The 21864-nt window shown below is 50.9% G+C and overlaps 2 protein-coding genes across 4 annotated transcripts in view; both read left to right on the plus strand.

Moving 5' to 3' along the window:
* Nucleotides 1–4090, plus strand: part of KLHL17 (kelch like family member 17) — a 38320-nt gene extending 34230 nt beyond the window's left edge. For all 3 annotated transcript variants that reach the window (XM_037881409.2, XM_007070205.4, XM_043531538.1), the window contains one exon: nucleotides 608–4090. In XM_037881409.2, the coding sequence (XP_037737337.1) occupies nucleotides 608–836 (229 nt within the window). In that variant the 3' untranslated portion in view covers nucleotides 837–4090. The remainder of the gene's footprint in view (nucleotides 1–607) is intronic.
* A 4677-nt stretch (nucleotides 4091–8767) lies between these two features.
* The window catches only part of PLEKHN1 (pleckstrin homology domain containing N1), a 42472-nt gene continuing 29375 nt past the window's right edge, over nucleotides 8768–21864 (plus strand). The window contains exons 1-2 of the mRNA XM_037881273.2: nucleotides 8768–9304; nucleotides 11058–11157. Of these exons, the coding sequence (XP_037737201.1) occupies nucleotides 9132–9304; nucleotides 11058–11157 (273 nt within the window). The 5' untranslated portion in view covers nucleotides 8768–9131. The remainder of the gene's footprint in view (nucleotides 9305–11057; nucleotides 11158–21864) is intronic.

Raw genomic sequence — 21864 nt, forward strand, 5'->3', positions numbered from 1 at the left:
ATGACCAGGCCTCGCTTGACCGACCGAGCAGGCTGGCCTGCGGTCACGACCGCCGGGAAGCTCTCTGCTGGGAGGTCTGGGACCTCCATGCTGCGTGTTCACCTGTGAACGCTGCGCGATCAGCAGTGCCCGTTGCATGCACCACGTAGGCATGAGCAAGCAGGGGCAGCCTGCAGAGGCTTTGCCGCCCTAACAATCCTACATGGGCATAAATGATTCCCGACTTACCGCTACCCAATCCCGACTACAGGAACCACATGACACAGTCACTGGGGGAGTATCTCGACATTCTAAACATAGGTGTTTGGGACTTCCTGTAGCTGGCAGGGGGATCACCTTCAAATAACGTAATTTAGGAGCCTAAAATATGGACCAAAATGTGGTTAGAACCAGGGGCTGGGAACCAGGACTCCTGGGTCCTATTTCCGGCTCCCCCACTGACTCCCTCCGTGACCCTGGGCAAATCACTGAGGCCAAAAGGCTCTGCTAATTTTGATGCGTCCCTTTTCGGGTGCCCAACTCCCGCCTGCCTTCCGGAGGGCCGAGCCTGCCGAGGGACATCCAAAGCCTGGCTCGCTAACCCCGTCCTCTGTGCTGTCGCTTGCAGGAGCACCCACGACCTGGTGGCCATGGACGGGTGGCTGTACGCGGTGGGCGGGAACGACGGGAGCTCCAGCCTCAACTCCATCGAGAAGTACAACCCCCGCACCAACAAGTGGGTGGCGGCCTCGTGCATGTTCACGCGTCGGAGCAGCGTGGGGGTGGCGGTGCTGGAACTGCTCAACTTCCCGCCCCCCTCCTCGCCCACCCTCTCCGTGTCCTCGACGAGCCTTTGACAAAGAATCCAGGTGTACCTTACCTCCAGCGGGCAGCCGCATGCGGAGGAGCGCCAGGCCACCCTGGCCTGACCCCTGTAGCAGCCAGTCTCTGTAGACCAGAGTTGGGGGGTCCCGGCTGCTGCCTCCAGCCCTGGCCCACAGCAATTCCGCAGGCCCCTGGGGGGCTCTGCCTCTTTCGGGGCACCCTTCAGTTCAGCGTGCTGAGGGTTGAATGGAAAGGGGCACTTTCCATTCAAGAGTCCCCTCTGCCGGCACATACGGCGGGGGCAGCTCTCGGCTCCATCCACAAACCTGCCCTCGACTCAACTGACTTTTGGGGCCGGCCAGGCCCAGTCGAAACCATTGCTGCTTTTAGGGTTTACCGTGCCCCGACGTGCTGCACACTGGACAGCCACGCGAGGAAGGATCCAGGCGGACGGGAGCGCCGGGGGTGGGTGACTGACGCCTACGGTGCTTCTCCAGGAAACCGCTGAACGCACCACCGCTCCTCGGAACGCTACCTTAGCCAAACTCTCGGTCCTGAGCCTCCAGCGCGCTGGTAAAGCCTCCGAGACCGGCGCACGGCTCGCACGGGTGTCTGATCGATGCCTTAAAAACCGCAGCCGGGGGGGTGCGGCGGGGAGAAGGCCACAAAACTGTGCGGAGCCTCCCGAGCCCTCCGGCCTTTCCATCCTCTGCTGACCCCGTCCCGCTCGCTGTCCGTCCTGATTTGCCATCGCTACGGAGGTCCCCCCGCCGACCAGATGGATTTAACAAGCTCACCGGCTCGGGTGCAGTGGCCGTCCCACTGTTACCAATGGCTGCGCTGCTGCCCCCTGCTCACGTGTCTGTGTCACTGTGTTAACCCGGCGGCTGGGAACAATCCAGCCTACACACGGCTTCCCTGTCCACAAAGAAGGATCTAGGCTTGGGCCAGGCCCTTGGTTCCCTAGAACGGTACGACCCGGCAGGTGGCGCAGGCTGCAGGCTCGCACCGTGTTATTTATTTAATGTGTCTCCCATTTGTATTTATTGTACTAATCTTTTCATTTTAATTCTTATTGACTTTATTATTTTTTAAATTATTCTGGTGTTCCCCACCCCTCTCCTGCCGACGTGGGAAGGGAGGAGAGGAACGAGCCAGTGACATTTTTGAAATGATCTCTTGGACAATGACTATGGCCTAGAAGTAAGTGTGTGGGAGAGGCCATATGTACCGTGAAACCAGCACAGAAGGAACCATTTGCAGCTAGCAACTCCCTGTCTTAAACTACCCCTCTAACGGTTGAATCATCTTGTACTGTAATGCACAGGGTTGGCCGTATAGACCCACCTGCACCATAGGACTTTGTGGGCGGTGGCTTAGGATGTGTTCCACTACCTATGCCGTGCTCTGCGTGTGGTTTGCATGAAGACAGGTTAACAGGTGTTCCCCATGGTGTATAGGAACGGCTAAAGCATGGATACCTCAATAGCACTGGGAGGCTGTTCTATGACTGATTATTTGTTTGTTTCGCCCCCTCATTCTCTCTCCTCCCGACTTCATCATCCTTTAGATTTCACTTGTGAAAATACTCACTGACTTGTATCTCCGGAAGTGACCGGAGATTTTTTGGTGCCCACGTTGAGACGCTTTAGAAAAGGCCAGTTTTTTCCCCAAGACGGATGCTTTGCACGTTAAACAGGCCCAGCTCCAGAGCCTGAAGTTGGGCACCCAAAATCACTAGCTGCCCTCCCCGCCCTCTACCCAAAGACATGTTCTGGGCTTTTCAGGCCGAAGTAGATTTTTAGGCTTTTAAAATAGATTTAAAATCTCTCAATCTTTTCAGTCCTTTCTCCTTGCCAAGTCCCTGAAGGAACCAGCCACCGTTCAACGGCTGTCACATTCCTCTGTGCTGCTGACGACGCCCTTTTGACGTCCCGACGCCCCCGATCCTGCGATTGAAATGAGCTCCCTGTTAGCACGGCAAGAGCATCCACCTATTTCGTGGCCGCTGTGTTGGGTTAACTAGGTCACAAGACGCCATCTCACTCAAAGTAGTGGTGCAGTCGTGTGTGTGTGCATGCCACCTTTTGCTCCCTTCTAGCTGTACCTGTCAGCCACAGCAGGATTCCCGGTTTCAAGCTAGCTCATGTCAACCTGCACGCTCAAGACCCCATCTGACGCCAGGATCCTCTTCCAAGGAGGCAGAAGAGAATCCTAGGGAGGGAGCCCAAGAGCCAAGCCTAGAGCTCCGTGGGCATTTCAGAGCTGCCAGCTGCTATGACTTGGCAGAAGTCCTGGGGTTTCTGCTGTGGCCCATGAGTAGGGCAAAGGGAATGAGGGCACCATAGGCCAGTCTCTTCCCCCCGCACCAAAGGAGGGAACCAGCTCGCGCCCGAGGAAGGGAAGTGGAGGGGCCAGGAAGGCATTGCTGAGGGAGGGAAGTGGACCTCGGTTAAAACAATAGCTGCCGGTTTGAGAGCAATGGCCCCACCCCTTCGGCTGGTGCTAGCTATACTGCGGCGTGTGGGGGACGCTGCTGCTAAGTACTGTCTTCATCTGAATCCAGGGGGCTTGGAGCTGAGCGGATAGGCGGGCGGGGCAGGGAGCAGCGCATCAGGTGTGGAGGGTGCAGTCGCTCCACCCCAGTGGTGATGCAGTTCAGACCCAGTGGAGCCTTTGGAAAAAGCCGAGGCCTTCGTTGAAAAAGCTGCCTGCCGGGGGCCACCGCTGGGCGGCGCTGGTGGAGGGTGCCTGCCACTGGCACAAGGAGTGACAATCCATGGCTGGAAGTGTGTGTGTGTGTGTGAGTGTGTGTGTGTGAGAGAGAGAGAGAGATTTGAGTGGGCAGAGGCGCTGTTAACTGTTTGTTTCTCCTCCCGTTTTACGTTGTAGTCTCGGACTAACACACAGCATTGTTACTAAGACAGCGGCCCCGGGGAGGTATTCCCAACAGGGCAGCATTGCTGAGCAGCAGCCTGCCTTCTGGGCCAACAGGGCTGGGCTGCCGTGCGTCGCCCAGGGAGCGTCTCCTGCTGCCCCCCTGGAGCCTGCCCCAAGGGCGGGTGGGGAAGGGGATTCTCTAGTCCCAACCTGGCGGAGGGATACGCTTGGCCTAGCTGAGAGGCCACTGATTCACCCCCCCGTCCAAATGTCATTTTTATTTATGTCAGTTATGATTTATTTATGAGGAATTTACTGTTCGTTTTTTTCTCGATTTTGCACTACACGGGGGGAACAAGCAATACAAGCCAATGTGTAAAATAAAGAGGTTTTCTTGATTACTGGATTCTGCCCCATCAGCCACTTATTGTTCTTCTCCCCTTTCACCTGGCTTCAGGTAGGCGAGCTATTTCCAGCTAGGTTTTGCTAAGGGGGGAAACTGAGGCAGGGAAGCAAGTCCCTCAATGCTAGGCAAGGTGGAGCAGGTTGCCTGGTTTTGGAGGAGCTGAGGCTAGAACTTGGGAATTCCTGAGCCTCTGCTTAGAACATGCCACCCTCTGCCCCTCCCGCAGGCTGCAATGTGAACGGAGCCTAGTATTGCAGCTGTGGATGGCTGACGATGGGGCGGCTGCAGCCAGGACTGCCCTGGACTCACCATTGCAAATGCCACCCCAGGGCCGGGGCCTGTGTTGCACCTGCCCAGTGAGCTGAAAACAACATAAGCCAGAACACGCTCTATCTATCTCCCCCCGGCGCTCTCTGGCCAGTGAATGTGGGCATGGAAGTCCCGTGGGCCAAGGGCATGGGGCGGCTGCCCTGATGGTATCTGCACCTTGGTACACAGAGTCCAGGTGAGCTAAAGGAGTGGCTCGACTGGCCCAAGACCCCTTGTTTGTTGCCGTACTTGACCCTCGCCTCACTCCTCGGCTAGTGGCTGTTCGTGGGCTGCTTACGGCGGCAGGTTGGCATGAGTCTGCTGTGATTTAATCGTCTAAACATGGCCCTTTCCCGTGCCCCAGAAGAGGGTGCCACAGCACATGCCTCTTAAACGTCCCACCATGGGTGCGCTGCGACCGGAAAGGAGCATCTCCTAGAGGTGCAGAAAACCACCATTGCGTCCGAGTAGTGCAAACACAACGGGGCTTTAATCTGACACCGGCTGCTGATTTACACCTCTCTCTGTGTCTGAATGCTCGTCAGCCCCCCTGCGAGTCCCCAGCCCCAGAGCTGCTGACAGCTGTTGCACCCGGGGGGAAATGAAAAGCAGACAAGAAACATCCTGCTTTCACCTAGGAATGTCTCAGGGGTCCTGCCTAGAGGCAGGAGTGGCCGGTTGGCTCAGCTGAGCAGCAGGGGAAGCCTGCAATAGATCAGAGCTGCCCTCGCCAGCTGCACTCGGTCACTGCAGCCAAGGGGGAAATGCTGAGCTCCTTTCACAAGCAGGGGAAAGGGCCAGGGTTGGGAGGAGGGGACTGAGAGGTGTAATTGCCCCCCAGCGAGGACTCAAGAGGAGAAACCTTTCCCCCTCTTGCCACTTACAGCAAGGGCCCACAGCCCCATGCAGTAGTAATGCTGGAGTACACTGTGGTATTCGCTTTCCGAGGGCCTCCCACCTGCTCTGCATTTCTGCCCAGGCCCTCACCCTGCTCTCAGGTTTCTATAAATAACTGCCAGTTGCATAAAGCTTCCCAAAGCACAGAGCCCGTCTGCTCCCAATCCCTGTGCAGCCTCTCCTGTTACTAGGAGTGGAGCAAGCCGGAGTGGGGGAAAGGGGCCGCTATGTAGTCCTACAAACTGTGGGGTCTCCAAATGATGTACACGAAGCAATCCCATGGCAGGGGCTGCTTTGACACATCCCATTCAGTGCAGGCTCCAACAGGTTCACTTTATTAGCCATTCATTGGCTGCAGTCGGAAGCGTCCCTGTGAGCGTGGCTATATTTATTTGCAGGACCTACACAAAAAGAACAGGGTAGGTTTTGTATTCTTCCATTAGCAATATCCTTTAAGGAGAACAGTCCCTTTACTGACTGTAAGAAGCAACCGAAGAAGTGAGCTGTAGCCCACGAAAGCTTATGCTCAAATAAATTTGTTAGTGTCTAAGGTGCCACAAGTCCTCCTTTTCTTTTTGCAGATACAGACTACCACGGCTGCTACTCTGAAACCTGAAAGACTGCAACTGAAACCTGTTTCCTTCCCACAATTTTTGTTCTCTTCCAGGCGACGCTTGCACACGGGTTCGTTGTTTGAGGGAATCGGCAGTGCATACATTGCAGCCGCAGGACCTGCCCTGCAAAAAAGTGAGGGGGTTTAGTAGAGGATGTCTCCTGTGGGATGGGCAACACATGCTGGTTTGTTATTGTAGGGTTGCTCTGGAATGGCAGGATAATATGGCACTGATTTAAATACATACGATTTGGAGGTGACAAAGCCAGAGGGGACCAATACCATCACGTAGTCTGACCTCCTGCATAGCACAGCTCATAGGACGGCCTTCCATTACTCCCTGTCTGAACGAGGGCAGCTCTTTTAGAAAAACATTGGCTCTGGATTTTAAAAATGGCCAGTGATGGAGCAAGCCTGGGTAAGTTGTTCGACTGGTTAATTACCCTCGGAGCTATAAATCTGTAATTTCTTTCTAGTCTAAACCTGTCCAGCTTCAGCTTCCAGCCGTTGGCTCTTGCGAGATCTCTGTCGGCTAAGCTGAAGAGCCCTGTATTACCAAATTTCTGTTCCCCACGTAGGGAGCAAGAAACTGCAGCTTTTAAACTGAACGGCTGGAGCTCCCTGAGTCTTTCCGTACACGGCAGGTTTGCTAATCCCTTCATCATTCTAACTTCTCGTCTCTGATTTTTCAACCCTCATCGTGAATAGCAGACACCAGAACTAGGCACAGCATTCCAATACCGGTAGCACGACTGCCAAATACAGAGGAATACTCACAATTGCCCTGCTTAAACATCCAGGGACCACGTCAGCCCTTTTGGCCACAGCATCTTCCTGGGAGCCCATGTTCAGCTGATTACGACCTTACCTATGGATGTATTAAAACGCATAGTGTTTGCTTGAGCCCAGTTTACCATGTGATCCCGATTGCTCTGTACCAGGGACCTGTCCTCATTATTTACCCCTCTCCCGAACTCTGTGTCATTTACAAAGTTTCTCAGACACCTATTTTATGTTTTCTTCCATGTCACTGATTAAAATGCAAATGGCCAAAAAACAATCCCTCTGGTACCCTACTAGATACACACCCGCTCAGTAAGGAGTCCCCATTTACGGTAACATGTTGAGATCTGGCACTTAGCCAGCTTTTAATCCATGTAATGTGTGCTGTGTTAATTTTGTATTTTTCTAATTTTTGAATCAAAATATTAACCAGTACCAAGTCAGACCCCTTACAGAAATCTATTATATCAACACTATTACCTTTATCAACCAAACCTGCAATCTCCTCCAAAAAATTCAAGTTAGTCTTACAAGATCTGTTTTCCCCTAAACTCATGTTGATCAGCATTAATTATATTACCATCCTTTAAGTCTTTATTATTCAATTCTCCTATCCGCTGTTCCATTATTTTGCCTGGAATCGATGTCAGGCTGACAGGCCTATAATTATACAGCTCATCTCATTTACTCTTTTTAAATATAAGTACATTAGCTTTCTCCCAGTCCTCTGGAGCACCCCCAGCTAAACTTATTGAAAGTCAACATTAACAGTCCAGAGAGCTCTTCGGCCAGCTCTTTTAAAACTCTTGGATGCAAGTTACCTAGACCTGCTGATTTGAAAATGTCAACGTTTGAAAGCTTTAACCACTGCTGTTTAACATTCTCTTTAGTTACTGTTGAAATGAAAAATATTTCATCATCCTGGCTTTTTCCTAACCATAGAACAGAAATAGTTATTGAACATTTCTGTCTTTTCTGTGCTATCATTGTCAATTCTGCCATTTCCATCCAACAATGGACCAGTACTCCTCTTAGGATGCCAAAACCTCTTTAGTGTCTTTTTCTCTGCTGGCCAAAGATTCCTCCTTGTGTCTTTCTGTGCTTCCTAGCTTCTAATTTAGATTCATTGCTGTCATCTTCCCCTTTTCTCCATTTGTTATATACTGGGGGGTTGGTTTTGTTTTGTTTTTATAGCTGCTTTCGCTTCCCCCCAAGCCAGTTTGTTTTTTTAAAAAGAAAAGGAGGACTTGTGGCACCTTAGAGACTAACCAATTTATCTGAGCATAAGCTTTTGTGAGCTACAGCTCACTTCATCGGATGCATCCGATGAAGTGAGCTGTAGCTCACGAAAGCTTATGCTCAAATAAATTGGTTAGTCTCTAAGGTGCCACAAGTCCTCCTTTTCTTTTTGCGAATACAGACTAACATGACTGTTACTCTGAAATTTGTTTTTTTAATTACTGTAGCCTTATTATTTATCTAGTCTATGTCTATCGTAGCCTCTAGGGGCCCCAGTCATGGGCCAGAACCCCATTGTGCCATGGTGCTGTGAAGACGCAGAACAAAAAACCAGTCCCTGCCCCAAGGAGCTTACAGTCTAAATTCTTTCTTGCCTGTGTCTTTTGGCCATCTTAGTATAATGTTTTTAAACAGTCCCCAATTCCCATTCACGTTTCTCTCTTCAAATTCTTTCTTCCTGCAGATTTGGCTCACAATGGTTTTCAGCTTTGTGGAATGGCCCTTTTTAAAGCACCCAGTATACATATGGCTGGCCTGGACTTTCTGCTTGTACATAACTAATGTACGCAAGTTATGATCACTTGCAGCTAAGCAGCCACGAATCGGTTGTTCTCTGGTTAATTCCTCTTTCGCTGTCAAGATGAGGGCTGAGACAGAAATCCCCCATGTGGGACGCCGCACTTTTTGAGTTAGAAAAAATAAATCGGGACATGCTTCGATCAGAAGGCAATGGAGTCTGCAAACCAAGCCATTAAGAAAAACCTCAAGGCCCCTCAGGCTCGGAGCCTGAAGCCCCTACCCTGTCCTTTTAAGGCTCCAGCCCTGCAGCTGGACCCACACACACGCTGCCTCTGCGCCTTGGCTTTCGTGGGGCTCTGCAGGGGGCTGCCGGGGGGATCAGATCGCAGCCGGGAGACCTAAACGCTTCCGTGGACGGAATCCCTCTTCTCTAACAGCGGTTCCAATTCCTCTCCAAGCACAAACGGCTCAGCCCCCTGCCCTCTTCCCCAGCCCGGGATCAAAGATCCCAGGCGGTGCCAAACCGACTTTTTCGGGTTCACCTGCCCAAATCCCTCCCCTCCCGCCCCGGGGGCAGGGGAGAGGAGCCAGCGGCCCAGCCCTTGGCCGAAACGCTGTTTGCTCACACAGATCACACCCACACGAGTCACCGCAAACGGAAGCGGGGATGGGAATGTCTGCATGACACATGCTCGCAAACTTCCCCAGCTCCTCATTCCCCCCCTCTCCCCTGCCCGTGCCTGGTGCTCCTGGATTATCGCCGCTGCTGCCAACATGGGGAACCTCACTTGTGTTCCCCAGCCACCCGGGCGATTCAGACACTCGTTCAGCAGGAAACCTTCCCTGAAGAAAGCGTAAGTAGATGGGTGTCGGTTTGATCTGGACTTGTTTTAAAGCTTCCGCTCCCAGCCGGCTTTGCCCTGCGCAAGGCACCGGCCGGGCAGCGGGTTCGCAGCCCCAGCCCTCCTCTGGCTCCCTGGGGGCCACAGACCGAGTTAGCCAGCCATGGGTTTTGCACGGTGTCGCGTGGGGGTGGACAGCCAGGCGCGAGATCAGTTTGCAGCCGGGGGCAGAGAGCAGGGAACCCCCCCGGGCTCTGGAGGGGGGCCGGCCCGGTCAGGGGGCCCCTGGGGGACAGGGCTGGTTTATTTCAGTCGGATTTGAAAACTCGCTCCCAGGAGGCTTGCCGGGGGAACGCGCACGACGGCTGCAGAGGTATTTACTGGCTGATTCCTGACTCTGACACTGTCCAAAAAAGTGAGAGAGTGTAAAAGCCGAGATCCGAGAGAGGGGGAGATCCTCCAGAGCCAGACATTTTTAGCTACATAATGTGAGCAGCATTTTCACCCTGAAAAGGGAGAAGAGCCAGAGACTCCAGGAAGTCTTGTAGGGACTTTGCTATTGGTCTCAATTTGTCCTGGAAGGCGCACAGATACTACGGTGATGGGCAGCAGCAGCCCCCCCCCCCCCCCCCCCCCCAGATCAATAGATAATAGCAGTATTACACTGAGCTTCTAGGAAGGTCCAGTGCAAATATCAGAAATATTACAGATCTCTGCACCCAACCCACTTGTTAAGCCCGGTGGTAACAAGGACCTCATCTGTATTGCTCCCTGCTATTCCCACCTGGGGGTGTGTGTGTGAAGGGGGACCTTCCAGGATTGCTTCCCACCTTGCATGTTCTAGGCTTCAGCAGTGAACCAAGCCTTTGCTGAAGCTTGTGGTTGCCTTTTACGTTGTCTGAAGCTGGGAAAAAAATCATTGCATTTTTGGTGGGATGGACCAGCTGGCTTCAGGAGATCCTTCCTAAACCCTGTAGGATCAGGGCTTTACAAACAAATGGAAAAGATGTCAGGAGTGTTTCTCTTCTCCCCGACATCGTTGTAAATTGGCAATAATTCCACTGAAGGAAGGCAGTTGCAATGGAGTTGTTCTGGGGTAAAACAGATGTAAGGGAGAGGAGAATCGGACCCAAGATTGCCAGCCCCGAGAAGTTTACAGTGTAAAGACCTGATCCTGTGTGTTGCAACTCCCATTGACACTGCTGGGCTTTGAGGTTGGTCAGCAGCTTGCACGACGGGGTCTTCCGTCCACTGCAGATGATAACTTGGTCCCCATAGCGTTAACTGTTGCAATGTGGTTTGAAGAGAGAAAACTGCTTAGGAATCCTGGCCAAAGCAGCCCCAATGACCCAAAAGGTAAATGACAGCTGGTAGCAGGAGCAGGGCACTTTAACATGGGCGTGAGTGTGTGTCCGAAGGGCTCGGGGTCGAACGATACTGGGATTCTGAGGACAGAGACAGGAAAGACACAAAGATGGAATAAAATGGAATGGGTGAGTGCTGGGATGCATGGCCAGGCTAGAGATGCAGACAGGGCTTGTTGAGCGTTTTGGTTATGCAAAGACAAGTAAGCAAAACAAAGACAAGCCAACAAGTGCCTGGAAAAGCCATTAAAATTCTTGCAGGCTGATTATCAGCTGTTTATTGGGCTGGGACGATTAGGAGGCTACTGGCAAATTGCTTGTTTGGCTCACCCGCTTCCTTATTTCTGAGCTGGGGTTCGCAATATACCAGCTTTGGCCTATGTGTTTTCGTTTCTTTGCAGACAAGACAGCAAGAAAAACCTGGCCAGCCTCTTTGGTATTGAGTCAGGGCAGGAGAGAGACATAACCACAGACAAAATACTGCAGTATATTCCTGGGAAGGTAAGTGCGAACACATCCAGCCATCCCCTTGAACTAGGAGAAGTTATTGTCAGCTGCTGTGGGGCTCGCATCCCTGGGGACACCTCTGTGCATGAGATGGGCAGGGGTTTCTGCACAGTGGGGTGGTAGCAGCAGGTCTGGGCGAAGGAGATTAGAGGCTCAGGGGAACATTTGTAGCAAGAGCAGGGATCAGGAGCTGAGACCTATCTCCTTCCAGGCAGGTTAGCTCGCCACTCCAGGACTCTACTGCAGCATCCCATGGGTGGGGACTATGAAGCCCTGTCATCAACCTGAATATCTGGAATCTGAGATGCAGCACTGGCAGGGAGGCAGGCAGGGACTCCGAGGAACTCCCCCTGCTGCTCCTAGTTATTTTGTTTCTCAGTCAAGGCAGGATGAGGGGAAATTAGAGAGAGCGTACAAATGATGAGAGAATGATTCATTCCCACGCTGGAATGAGGCGGAGCTGCCAATGCATTAGCAATATGCCGTGGGAAGGTGAGAGGTACGGGGCACGTCTGTCCTAGGAACGTACAAACTTTGCAGCCACACGGCCCATTCCCAGCAGCCTGTCAATGGGAGCAGAGCTTATGTTAGCAGTAGGGTTATTTATTTGTATTAAGGTAGCATCTAGAGGCCCCAGCCAAGATCAGGGCCCCATTGTGCCAGGTGCTGTACATCTACCTGGTGAGAGACCGTCCCTACCCCCAGTGAACATGGTGTAAATGGACAAGACAAGAGTGAGAGAGGAATCAGAGACGGAGAGAGAGAAGTAATTTCACCAAGCGTGTCAGTGACAAGGCTAGAGAGTAGAACTTTGGTCTCCTGAGACCCAGCCCAGTGCCTTATCCACCAGACAGGCTTATTTTAATGATGCTCTGCAAGGTAGGAGAATACATGGTTTATGTCCGTCAGCGGCCCCGTCTGCCCTTCGATCAGCCCTGGCTCTGGGCAGGGTCATACCAACACCCTCTTGCCTTGGGTTCACTGAAGCTCCAGGAAGCCCGTGGAGAAGGGCAGGGACCCAGAGCCACCACTTGGCTTTCCACCCACAAATGCCGGGTTGCTGTAACCTTTCTGTAGGGAAAAGCTCCTGATTCCACGCTGGATCCCTACCCACACGGCTGGGCCCTTTGTCAGCCCCGACCACTTTACATTTCATCATCTGGCACCAGAGGAGGAGGCAGGACTCCTGGGTTTTATTCCTGACTCTACCACTGGCTCACTGTGTGACCCTGGGCAAGTCCCGTGCCTCATTTCTCCGTGCCTCAGTTTCCTCACCTGTATAATAAGGGACATTATGCTTCATCATCTCTGGGGAGCATATGGAGCTCTACCAATGACCAGTGCTATGGAAGTGCTAAGTATTATTCCTTGCCTGCCTGATCTTGTAACCGAGCTCAATAGGCCTCCAGCAGGATGGACACAGAAATCGTTTCCTGGAGGAGCTTGGAGGGCACATGTGTGCTCTGAGTGAGGATCAGGACCTACGCTTGGATCAGGATCACAGGATCAGGACCTACGCTTGGCTTCCTTGACTGTTATTGTTACTTCCCCAAAGGAGGCAAGAGGAAGAATAGCCACATTCGCACAGGCCGGGAAAATGAAACCCACGAGCAGCACAAGATCCAGGACAACAGTCTCCGTCAATGCACTGGCAGATGTCTCCTCATCCCCCTCTGTGACAGATCCACAGAAGACAGCTGACTGCTGCTGCTCTCCGCTGATGGACTTTGCCTTCTCACCCAAGTGGTCGATGTCTGTGCTTTGGTGGGAGAGGTCTCGGGTGCAACTCCAGCTGGTCATGCCCCTCAGCCTGCTAATGCCCAAACGTGGGGACACAATGTGGGACGTGGACCAAAAATGAGCCACCACACCAATTTATTCATGAAGGAAATTTCAGATGAAGTGGGCTCCTCCCCTACCCGGGTGGTGCAGCGGTTAGGGTGCTGACTTGGGACATGGGTGATCCAGGATCAAAGAGCGGCTCTGCCGCAGACTCCCTGAGTGACTCTGGGCAAGTTGCTTCGCTTCTCTGGGCCTCAGTTCCCCATCTGCAAAATGGGATAATTAATTCTAAGGCCGAAGGGACCACTGGGCTCTTCTAGGCTGACCTCCTGCATAGCGCAGGCCAGAGAACTGCCCCGACACAGTCCCCGTTTGAACTAGAGCACTGTCCTGCCTGATAGGGCCGTGGGGCGCCCAGTTGCTACAGTGATGGGTACCATGTCAGTATCACAGATAGCTTCTATAACCACAGACTCTTTAGTCTTGATGCCCAGGATCTTCCCCAATAGAAGTGAAGGGGACCCTAGAGCTTTGTGGATGCCTGGGAACGTAGGCCCTAGGAACGGGCTGACCCTAGAAACGAGGCCCGCTGCTGCCGACCCAACCCGGGGCAAGTTGCATACAGAAGAGCCTCCATCTTATTTTGCTGTTGATGCCTCCAAGCCCTGGACCTAATTACGCCACTTCCCAATCCAGGCCACTGTGGAGTCAAAACAAACTGGAGGAGGGAGGGAGAAGCCCATTTGCAAATCTGCTGCCTCGGCTCCTTTATTATTAACCAGCAGCAGTCAGAGGCTTGGTGGACTGGGAGCCTGCTGCTGCCATGGTTGGTGATTCAGCTGCAATTCACTGACATTCCGCTGAGAGTCTGGAGGGGATGAGGGGGGTTAATTATTAACTCGCTCTACCTGTAGGATGAGGCCCTGGAGACCAGAGCGAACATGTCAGGGCATTCGCGCTGCATTCGCCTTGCCATTCGCTGCTCTGCCAAACCCCAAGAGAGGAACTCGGTTTCCGAATAACTGTGATGCATCAAACTCCCTGACGGAGGCCACAAAAACTAGCCCCGTTCCGTGAATTGGGGGCGGCTGGGGGTGGGTAGCCACAAATATCAACGGTCCCGGGGAAATAACAGCCAGCTGATAGAGTTGCGAAAGGATGACAAAGCACGAAACTCTTTTGTCTGGGCCGCAATCAGCAGGATTCCCACAGTTTCTGCCGTGCATTAGTTGTGCTGGAGAGAAGGGTGAGACTCTGTGATTGTCTCCTCTCCCTTTCACTGTGAGGATGGATTCACCTCCCCCAGAGAAAGCATGTTAAACTACAACTTGCCCGGCCTACCCTCGGGTTTAAAGTGTCCTTCTGGCCTGCCAGCCACTGTGTCTGATTTAAAACCCCTTCTAGCCCAGTCTAGTCATAGCTGTTATTAGGATCCAGAAGCACGGGGTTAATTAGCCCAGGGAGGTAGCCTATGGCTTGGTTAGAACAGGCGTGTGCTGTGTTCCTATTGGCTAGGAAAGGCTGGGACCAGAAGAGGTGCGACCTAGTTGTCACTTGTGTCTGAGGGCACCTCCAATTAAATCTGGGTGCGGCAGGGGTGCTGCAAAATGGTGCTGATCTCCCAGCTGGGTTGGGGCTGATAACAGGCTGCTCACAAACTCCCTGAGGTCCTAGCAAGTGCCTTGTGCTATTTCGAGACACCAGTGTCTGCGATAGCTCTGGTGTCTGGCCCTGTGTTACATACGTTATTGCAGGTCATGGAGGGTTCCCTGCTCTCACTTGCCTTTGGACAATTGTGTTTCTGCACAGTGGTGAAAGTGGAACATGCCAGCAAAGGACAGTTCTAATTTATTATTAGCATGAGTATTTACTATTAGCACAATTGTTTATGATAGTACCGAGGAGCCCCAGTGCGCTAGGGGCTGTACAGACATAGAACTAAAAACTGGTCTCCGCCCCAAAGAGCTAGTGAAAGGTGGTAACAAATAATTAAGCTGGGGTTTGTGTGGGGGAGGAAGGGGACAAACCTCTGGCCCAAGTTCCCCCTGCTCCATGGAGGTACAGGAGGGATGAACTCCCCCCTCTGAGCTTAACTAACAATAAGGGGAAGGCACAAAGTGCCATTCAGTGCTTGATCCTGGGGCGCTAATGCAGCTTAATGCCACTTTAGACCCTCCCTACTCTGGGATCATGCAAGGGCCATCCTGGTTCCCAGTGAAATTAGAGCAGCCTCATGGCTGCCCTAGCTTTCCCCTGGCAGTGCACAGCCCCTTCGGGTTGTTCAGCAGTCAGAAATTGCCAGAAGGCCGCAGACCTGTGGTCACACCTCCTTTCCCCCAGAGATGCCCCAAACACCTCCTCTATGCTGGCAAGTGCCCCAAGGGGGTGAACAGTGTGGCATATTTGAAAAATGTGCTGGAATTGTAAATGGACACTTTAAATTGTAAGGGGTTTTCTAGTCTTGTTTGCAGGCATGGGGGGGGCTCTGTAGGGAAGTGTGCGATCAGAGAGTCTGAGACAGCCAGCCTAGAGTAAGGTGAGGAGAGTTGTGCCTCTCTTTTTTTTTAGGGAGCAGCCTGCTTTGTCTCTCTCTGGTTTATGATTCTTGTGTGTTATTGTTCTGAATTCTAAGAAATTAAGTAGTGTTATCTTACAACCTTCCAGCAAGAATATTTGTGTTTTTAACTAACTTCTCTTTGTGTGTGCCACAAACATAACAGAGCCTGCCATACCAGCTCTATGTCATGTGGGGATTCACTCTGTCGCAGAGGAATTTCCACAGGTATAATGGAGCCATGGGGCAATCATACGCTTCTCCCAGAGAAGGCAGAGCTGAAGCTGATGCTGCAAACGTGAAGGCAGTTTCGTCTCAGTCTGGGGTTAGCTCTTGCAGTCTGGGTTTGTCTTTTAGTCATCGCCATCACATCATAGGGGAGATCACATTATCTCTCTCTCACACAGCTGATCACAGATTGATGGGAAAGATTTGATAGCATTACAAAGACTTCTTGTTCCTTGTGCAGAGTGAGATCTTCTGAGCTGGGATTAGTCAGCCTCCTTTTCTAAAACTGGGGACAAAGGAAATCATAGATGGGTAAAATAGACGAGCTCTCCCCGTGCTCCCCTCTGTGGCCAGAGCAGGATGTTTGCTGGTGCTTTGTGCAGTCTGGGCTTAAGTCTCCCATAGAGAAATATGACTCATTGATATGAGTGTGTGCGGTGTGATCTACTGGTTAGAACACTGGATTGGGATTTATGAGACCTGGGTTCTGTTCATGGCTCTGTCATTGGCCTGCTGGGTGACCTTGGGCAAGTCACTTCCCCTTGGTGCCTCAGTTTCCCCACCTGTAAAATGGGGATTACAATACTGCCCTCCTTTTTAAAGCACTTTGAGATCTACTGATGACAAGTGCTAAATAAGATTTAGGCATTACTACTGTTACTGCGTGAGGTGCTGTACAAACACACAGTGCTCGCCTGCACTAGGCGAGTTCACACCAGGGACAGCCTGAGTGCGGAGTGTTCCTGTCCACACAAACACTTCCCTCACGTGCAGCGGTGGCTATAGCACCAGTTTGCTGGCACAACTGCGGTGGGAGGGGCATCGGGCAGACCAGCTGTAAACATCCCTAGAGAGCCATTGACTTGACCTATCTGGAGTGTGGGCGCAGTGATAATAAGATACGCCAGGGATTGTGTCATCCTAGCTATGCTGAGGCTGTGGTGGATGTACATCCTGGCTCCAGACGGGCGCAGGGGATGAAGCCCAATCCCAGTCAGATTTAGGCAGGGAGTGGAGCTCAGGTGCAATCACAGGTAGGGTCTGAGGTCGGATTAAATGGCGCCAAACTTTCTTCTGTTGCTTTCATGAGTTTTTGGCCCTAAACTCTCATGAGCCCAGCCCTTCCCTGAAACCTCAGTCTCTTCTGAGCGGTCCATTAGTTACTTCACTTTTGGTTTTATACAAACTCCTCAGCAAAAGGCACCCAGGCAAAGTCCAGAGCTCCTGCCAGCTACATGTTCAAAAAAACAGAAAAACACAAGGAGAGACCAGGTAAAAATTGACCAAAACAGCCCAAGGCCATCCCACTTGCCTACACATCAGCAGCTGATCATCAGTCATGTGACTAATACAGCTTCAAAAATCCCTGCACTGCACTTCCCTGTTAGACAGAAATCCCACTCTCAGTCCTTGGCTGATACCCACACAAACAGATTAGACCCTTTCTGGCTTTGATCCAGCCCAGAACCAAACTGTGTGGGTCCAGATCCTGGAATTTTCGTCTGACCTTTACGTTCATAGAGGACAGCTAAAACTGAGCCGACTGACTAATTGTCCCTCATCAAAACTTTTCTTGTCTCTCTTGTTTTGGGCTCATGCTGCCTGTGCCTACGGCCAACCTATTTTAACATGCCAGCGTTGCAGCTCTAGCGAGGGTAGCCGAGGAGCAGGTCTAGAAAACACGGCGATTAGAACACGGGCCGGCTTTACACACACTTTTTATTCCAGCTTGACTAGTTCAGTTATAAGTGTGATGATTCCCCCCCCCCCCCCCCAACACAGTAATACGACCCCTCATGTGGATGAAGTTATACCATTATAAATGGATAGCTTATTCCCCTTTCCCTTCAGGAATACCTATAACGGGATAGGCACCCTTTATACTGATATAACTGTGTCCACACTGGTGATGGTTGTAGCATTTAACTAGACTGGGATCGTTAAAGCGCTCCAACATTGGTGTTCAGACAAGTCTTAAATAATGCACTGATTGGCCATGGGAAATGCCAAGTAGCTTCCTAATGTTAGAATTGTTTAAATGAGATTCCAATTCAACAGCAGGGGAGGGTTCTCGAAAGGAGACCAAAAAGGTACAAAATATCATTCAACACTAAACACAGACTTTCCATAGCCACTTGCCACTCCCATCCATTTACCTTCCACTGATACCCATGGAATGGAAGGACATATCCTCACACCTTTTTGTCAACTGTCTAAATGGGCCATCTTGATTATCACTACAGAAGTTTTTTTCTCCTGCTGATAATAGCTCATCTTAATTAAAGGAATGCATCCGATGAAGTGAGCTGTAGCTCATGAAAGCTTATGCTCAAATAAATTGGTTAGTCTCTAAGGTGCCACAAGTCCTCCTTTTCTTTTTGCGGATACAGACTAACATGGCTGTTACTCTGAAACCTTACTTAATTAGCCTCTTACAGTTTGTATGGCAACTTCCACCTTCCCTGTATGTGTATATATATATCTTCTTACTATATGTTCCATTCTATGCATCCGATGAAGCGGGCTGTAGCCCACGAAAGCTTATGCTCTAATAAATTTGTTAGTCTCTAAGGTGCCACAAGTCCTCCTGTTCTTTTTGCTACTCTGATACCTAGGACCTGTGGCTGCACGCTGGTGCCTTGTACCTGGCTGTGCTAGGACCTTCAGCAGTTAAAGGGACACTGCTTACAATTCCTAGATTGAATCATCCTAACTTGTTGGCGCTATTACAAGTGACACCCTAGGTGATTCCAACGGAAATAAATTTAAAAATCCAATTGTCCACAGGGAGAGAAATGTTAAGAGTAAGAAGTCAAAGACTTTGGTCCCCAAACTGCTAGGAACTCAGTGCTGGTGGAACACGGACCTGTGCAGCGTCGCACTGAAGTTAACAGGGCTCGGTGTAGAACTGGAGGGCCCACGTCAGTTTCACTTTATGGTCAGCATCTGTTTCCAGTCAATTTCTGTTTCTAGATCTCATGTGCTAGCACAAGACTGCAGTGTTGGTTAGGCAGCTGGGTTGCTGGGACCATGGCTTCTCACACTGTTCACAATCATCTCATTTGTTTCTTTGTGTTCCCTCGCCCCCGCTGTGTTTTCTCTCTCCTCTTATACGTTGATTGTAAGCTCTTTCGGACAGGGGCTTTTTTTTTGGTTCTGCATTTACACAGCGCCTAGCCCAATGGCGCCCTGGTTCACGACCTGGACTACTGGGCACTACCAGAACATATGTAATATCGAAAGAATAACATTTGGATGGCAAACGCTGGACGGGGAATTTCTAGATGAAAAAGCAAATGAACAACTGAATGTGGTGGAAGTAAAAGCAGAAACAAATGGGATAATTTGTGTTGGTTTTAAGTTATTTTTATGGGGACCGAAATTCAGAGCCAAATTTGACTTCTCCATGTCCCTTGGGAGCTCCTATGTCCTAATGCACATCTCAACAACAAAGCTCTTGAGAATGCATTGTGTCCTATCAGCTGCAGTCTTTATTTCTTCCACGACTGGCAGCTGATCAGTCAGCCCTCCACAGCAGCCTGTAGCAAATATTTAATCTTTTTTCTGCACTTAATTGCCTCTCGGTGAGCTCATTAATTGGCAGTTAGCAGGTTCCCACCTCCAGTCACATGTTCTCTGACACTGTGCATAGATGACAGGTTTCAGAGTAGCAGCCCTGTTAGTCTGTATCTGCAAAAAGAACAGGAGGACTTGTGGCACCTTAGAGACTAACAAATTTATCTGAGCCTAAGCTTTCGTGAGCTGCAGCTCACTTCATCGGATGCATGCAGTGGAAAATACAGTGGGGAGATTTATATACACAGAGAACATGAAACAATGGGTGTTACCATACACACTCAGAGTAGCAGCCGTGTTAGTCTGTATTCGCAAAAAGAAAAGGAGTACTTAGAGACTCTCTAAGGTGCCACAAGTACTCCTTTTCTTTTTACAATGCACACTGTAAGGAGAGTGATCAGGTAAGGTGAGCTATTACCAGCAGGAGAGAAAAAAAATCCTTTTGTCAACTGTTGGAAATGGCCCACCTTGATGATCACTACAAAAGGTTTTTTTCTCTCTCTTGCTAGTAATAGCTCACCTTACCTGATCACTCTTGTTACAGTGTGTATTGTAACACCCATTGTTTCATGTTCTCTGTGTATATAAATCTCCCCACTGTATTTTCCACTGCATGCATCCGATGAAGTGAGCTGCAGCTCACGAAAGCTTATGCCCAAATAAATTTGTTAGTCTCTAAGGTGCCACAAGTCCTCCTGTCTTTGTGCATAAATGTTGATTAGTCTACAGACAGTTGGAAACCAGAGGAAAGCATTCTGATGAAGCCCTCTGGGGCGCTGGGGGATTTTATTTGGGCCTGACAAAAAGTAATTATCTAGATTTAATTAAGCTGTGAAAGGAACTCCTGGCTTTTGCAGATAAAGGACTCCAAAAACCATTAGCAGCCTGTCACTGGTTAACCAGTTCCTCTCTAACCTGAGAGCGGATAATTCTCTTCCTGATGGGTGAGCTCACCTAGGCCGCAGCAGAATGGGTCTGGTTAGTGGCTGCAGCTCTTCATTTATCATGGGGCTTTTGCAGCTGTCTCCTTGGCACCGAGCATTACAAATGGGCCCATGTGAACTAGTCAGGTTCTCCATAAGCTCTGAGAAAGCGCTGGCTGTTTGGGCTGCCTGTATGTACAGGGCTGTTGGTTTGTCACTCGACCCCCTCATCAATCTGCAGTGCCTGTGTCTGGATTCATTGTTCCTGGAAACGCTGCTCTGGAAAGAAGGGATTTTCTGACACTTAAGCCTTAAATTGCTCCCCTCCCCACCCCCATCATCTAGTACTGAGATGTGTTTGGTAGCCCTGCCACCTGGAGAGGGGGGTGCTGCTGGATGACCTCCCTGCTTGGCAAGCACATGATATGAACCCTATCTTGGCCTCCTCATAGAGCAGATTTCCGTTCCAGGTGAGCTGGGACATGGACATCTCAGAGAGCACATTCTTATGCTGACCTGATCACAGGCTACAGGCAGGCTCAATGGGGTGCTCGTGCATCTTATCATGAACTTTTAGAACAAAGAAGATTTGGGATGGAGGAAGGAAGCCACCCCATCCTGCCCCCTGCTTCCAGATAAGTCATGAAGGCAAGGCAAGCCTTGGTGTACACAGCCCTTGTAGGACACAGGACGTCTCATGCCCCCATGCAGCCTCTCCCTGGCCTTCTCTGTGTGCAGCGCAATTGGAATGGTTCAGTTGAACTCCAGGACTCAAGCACATGCCAACTGAGGGCATCAGGATCCCCACCCCATCCCCCCCGAAAACAAGACCCCCAAACAACATGCACTGAAACTGCTCTTTCCAAAAGAAATTCTCAGAGGCTGTATGTCTCAGGTGCTGGTTTATGCCCTGCTGGAGAGGGCTCAGAAGATCCTGCAGTGATGGGCATCAGAACCGAATAGTGTGTGAACCCCCCAGCCCAGCCCATTGCACCACAGGACAAATTTCCGTACACCTGGGACTCAGGAAATGATGCAAGCAGCATCCCCCGAGATTGCCAGACCACGCTTTTATGTCTGTCTCTTCCCAGCCCTCTGGCTCCCACTGGCTTCTCCTCACCTTTTCCAGAGGATGCACTGACAAAGGGCAAACTCATGGCTGAATGCATCACAACTGCCTTTACAGAGGGCAACTTCAGCCAGGGGATTCAGCCTTGGATTTGTTGAGCCACCAGGAGCTCCCCAGAATAAACCATTTCTGGAGGAAGAAAAGGAGTAGCTTATGCTCAAATAAATTGGTTAGTCTCTAAGGTGCCACAAGTCCTCCTTTTCTTTTTGCGAATACAGACTAACACGGCTGTTACTCTGAAACCTGTCATTTCTGGAGGAACCCTTCTACCATGTTCCATTAGCCCACGTTCATTTGGGGCCTGACCCAATGGCTATTGTCAATGGACAGGATCCCATTACCTTCAGCGGGCATTGTGGCCAACATGCTTTCTGCTCCTTGTGCTATCCCAGTAGTTGTCAAGCTGTGCTCTGTGACGGTGGCATGCACACCGCCTGCTTTCGACACAATGCACTGGGCAGCAGAGCAATGCTTGTGGCTAATAGCTGCAGCTCAGTCTCTCTCTCTGG

Source organism: Chelonia mydas, chromosome 18 (assembly GCF_015237465.2).
Source record: "Chelonia mydas isolate rCheMyd1 chromosome 18, rCheMyd1.pri.v2, whole genome shotgun sequence".
Taxonomy (NCBI): domain Eukaryota; kingdom Metazoa; phylum Chordata; order Testudines; family Cheloniidae; genus Chelonia; species Chelonia mydas.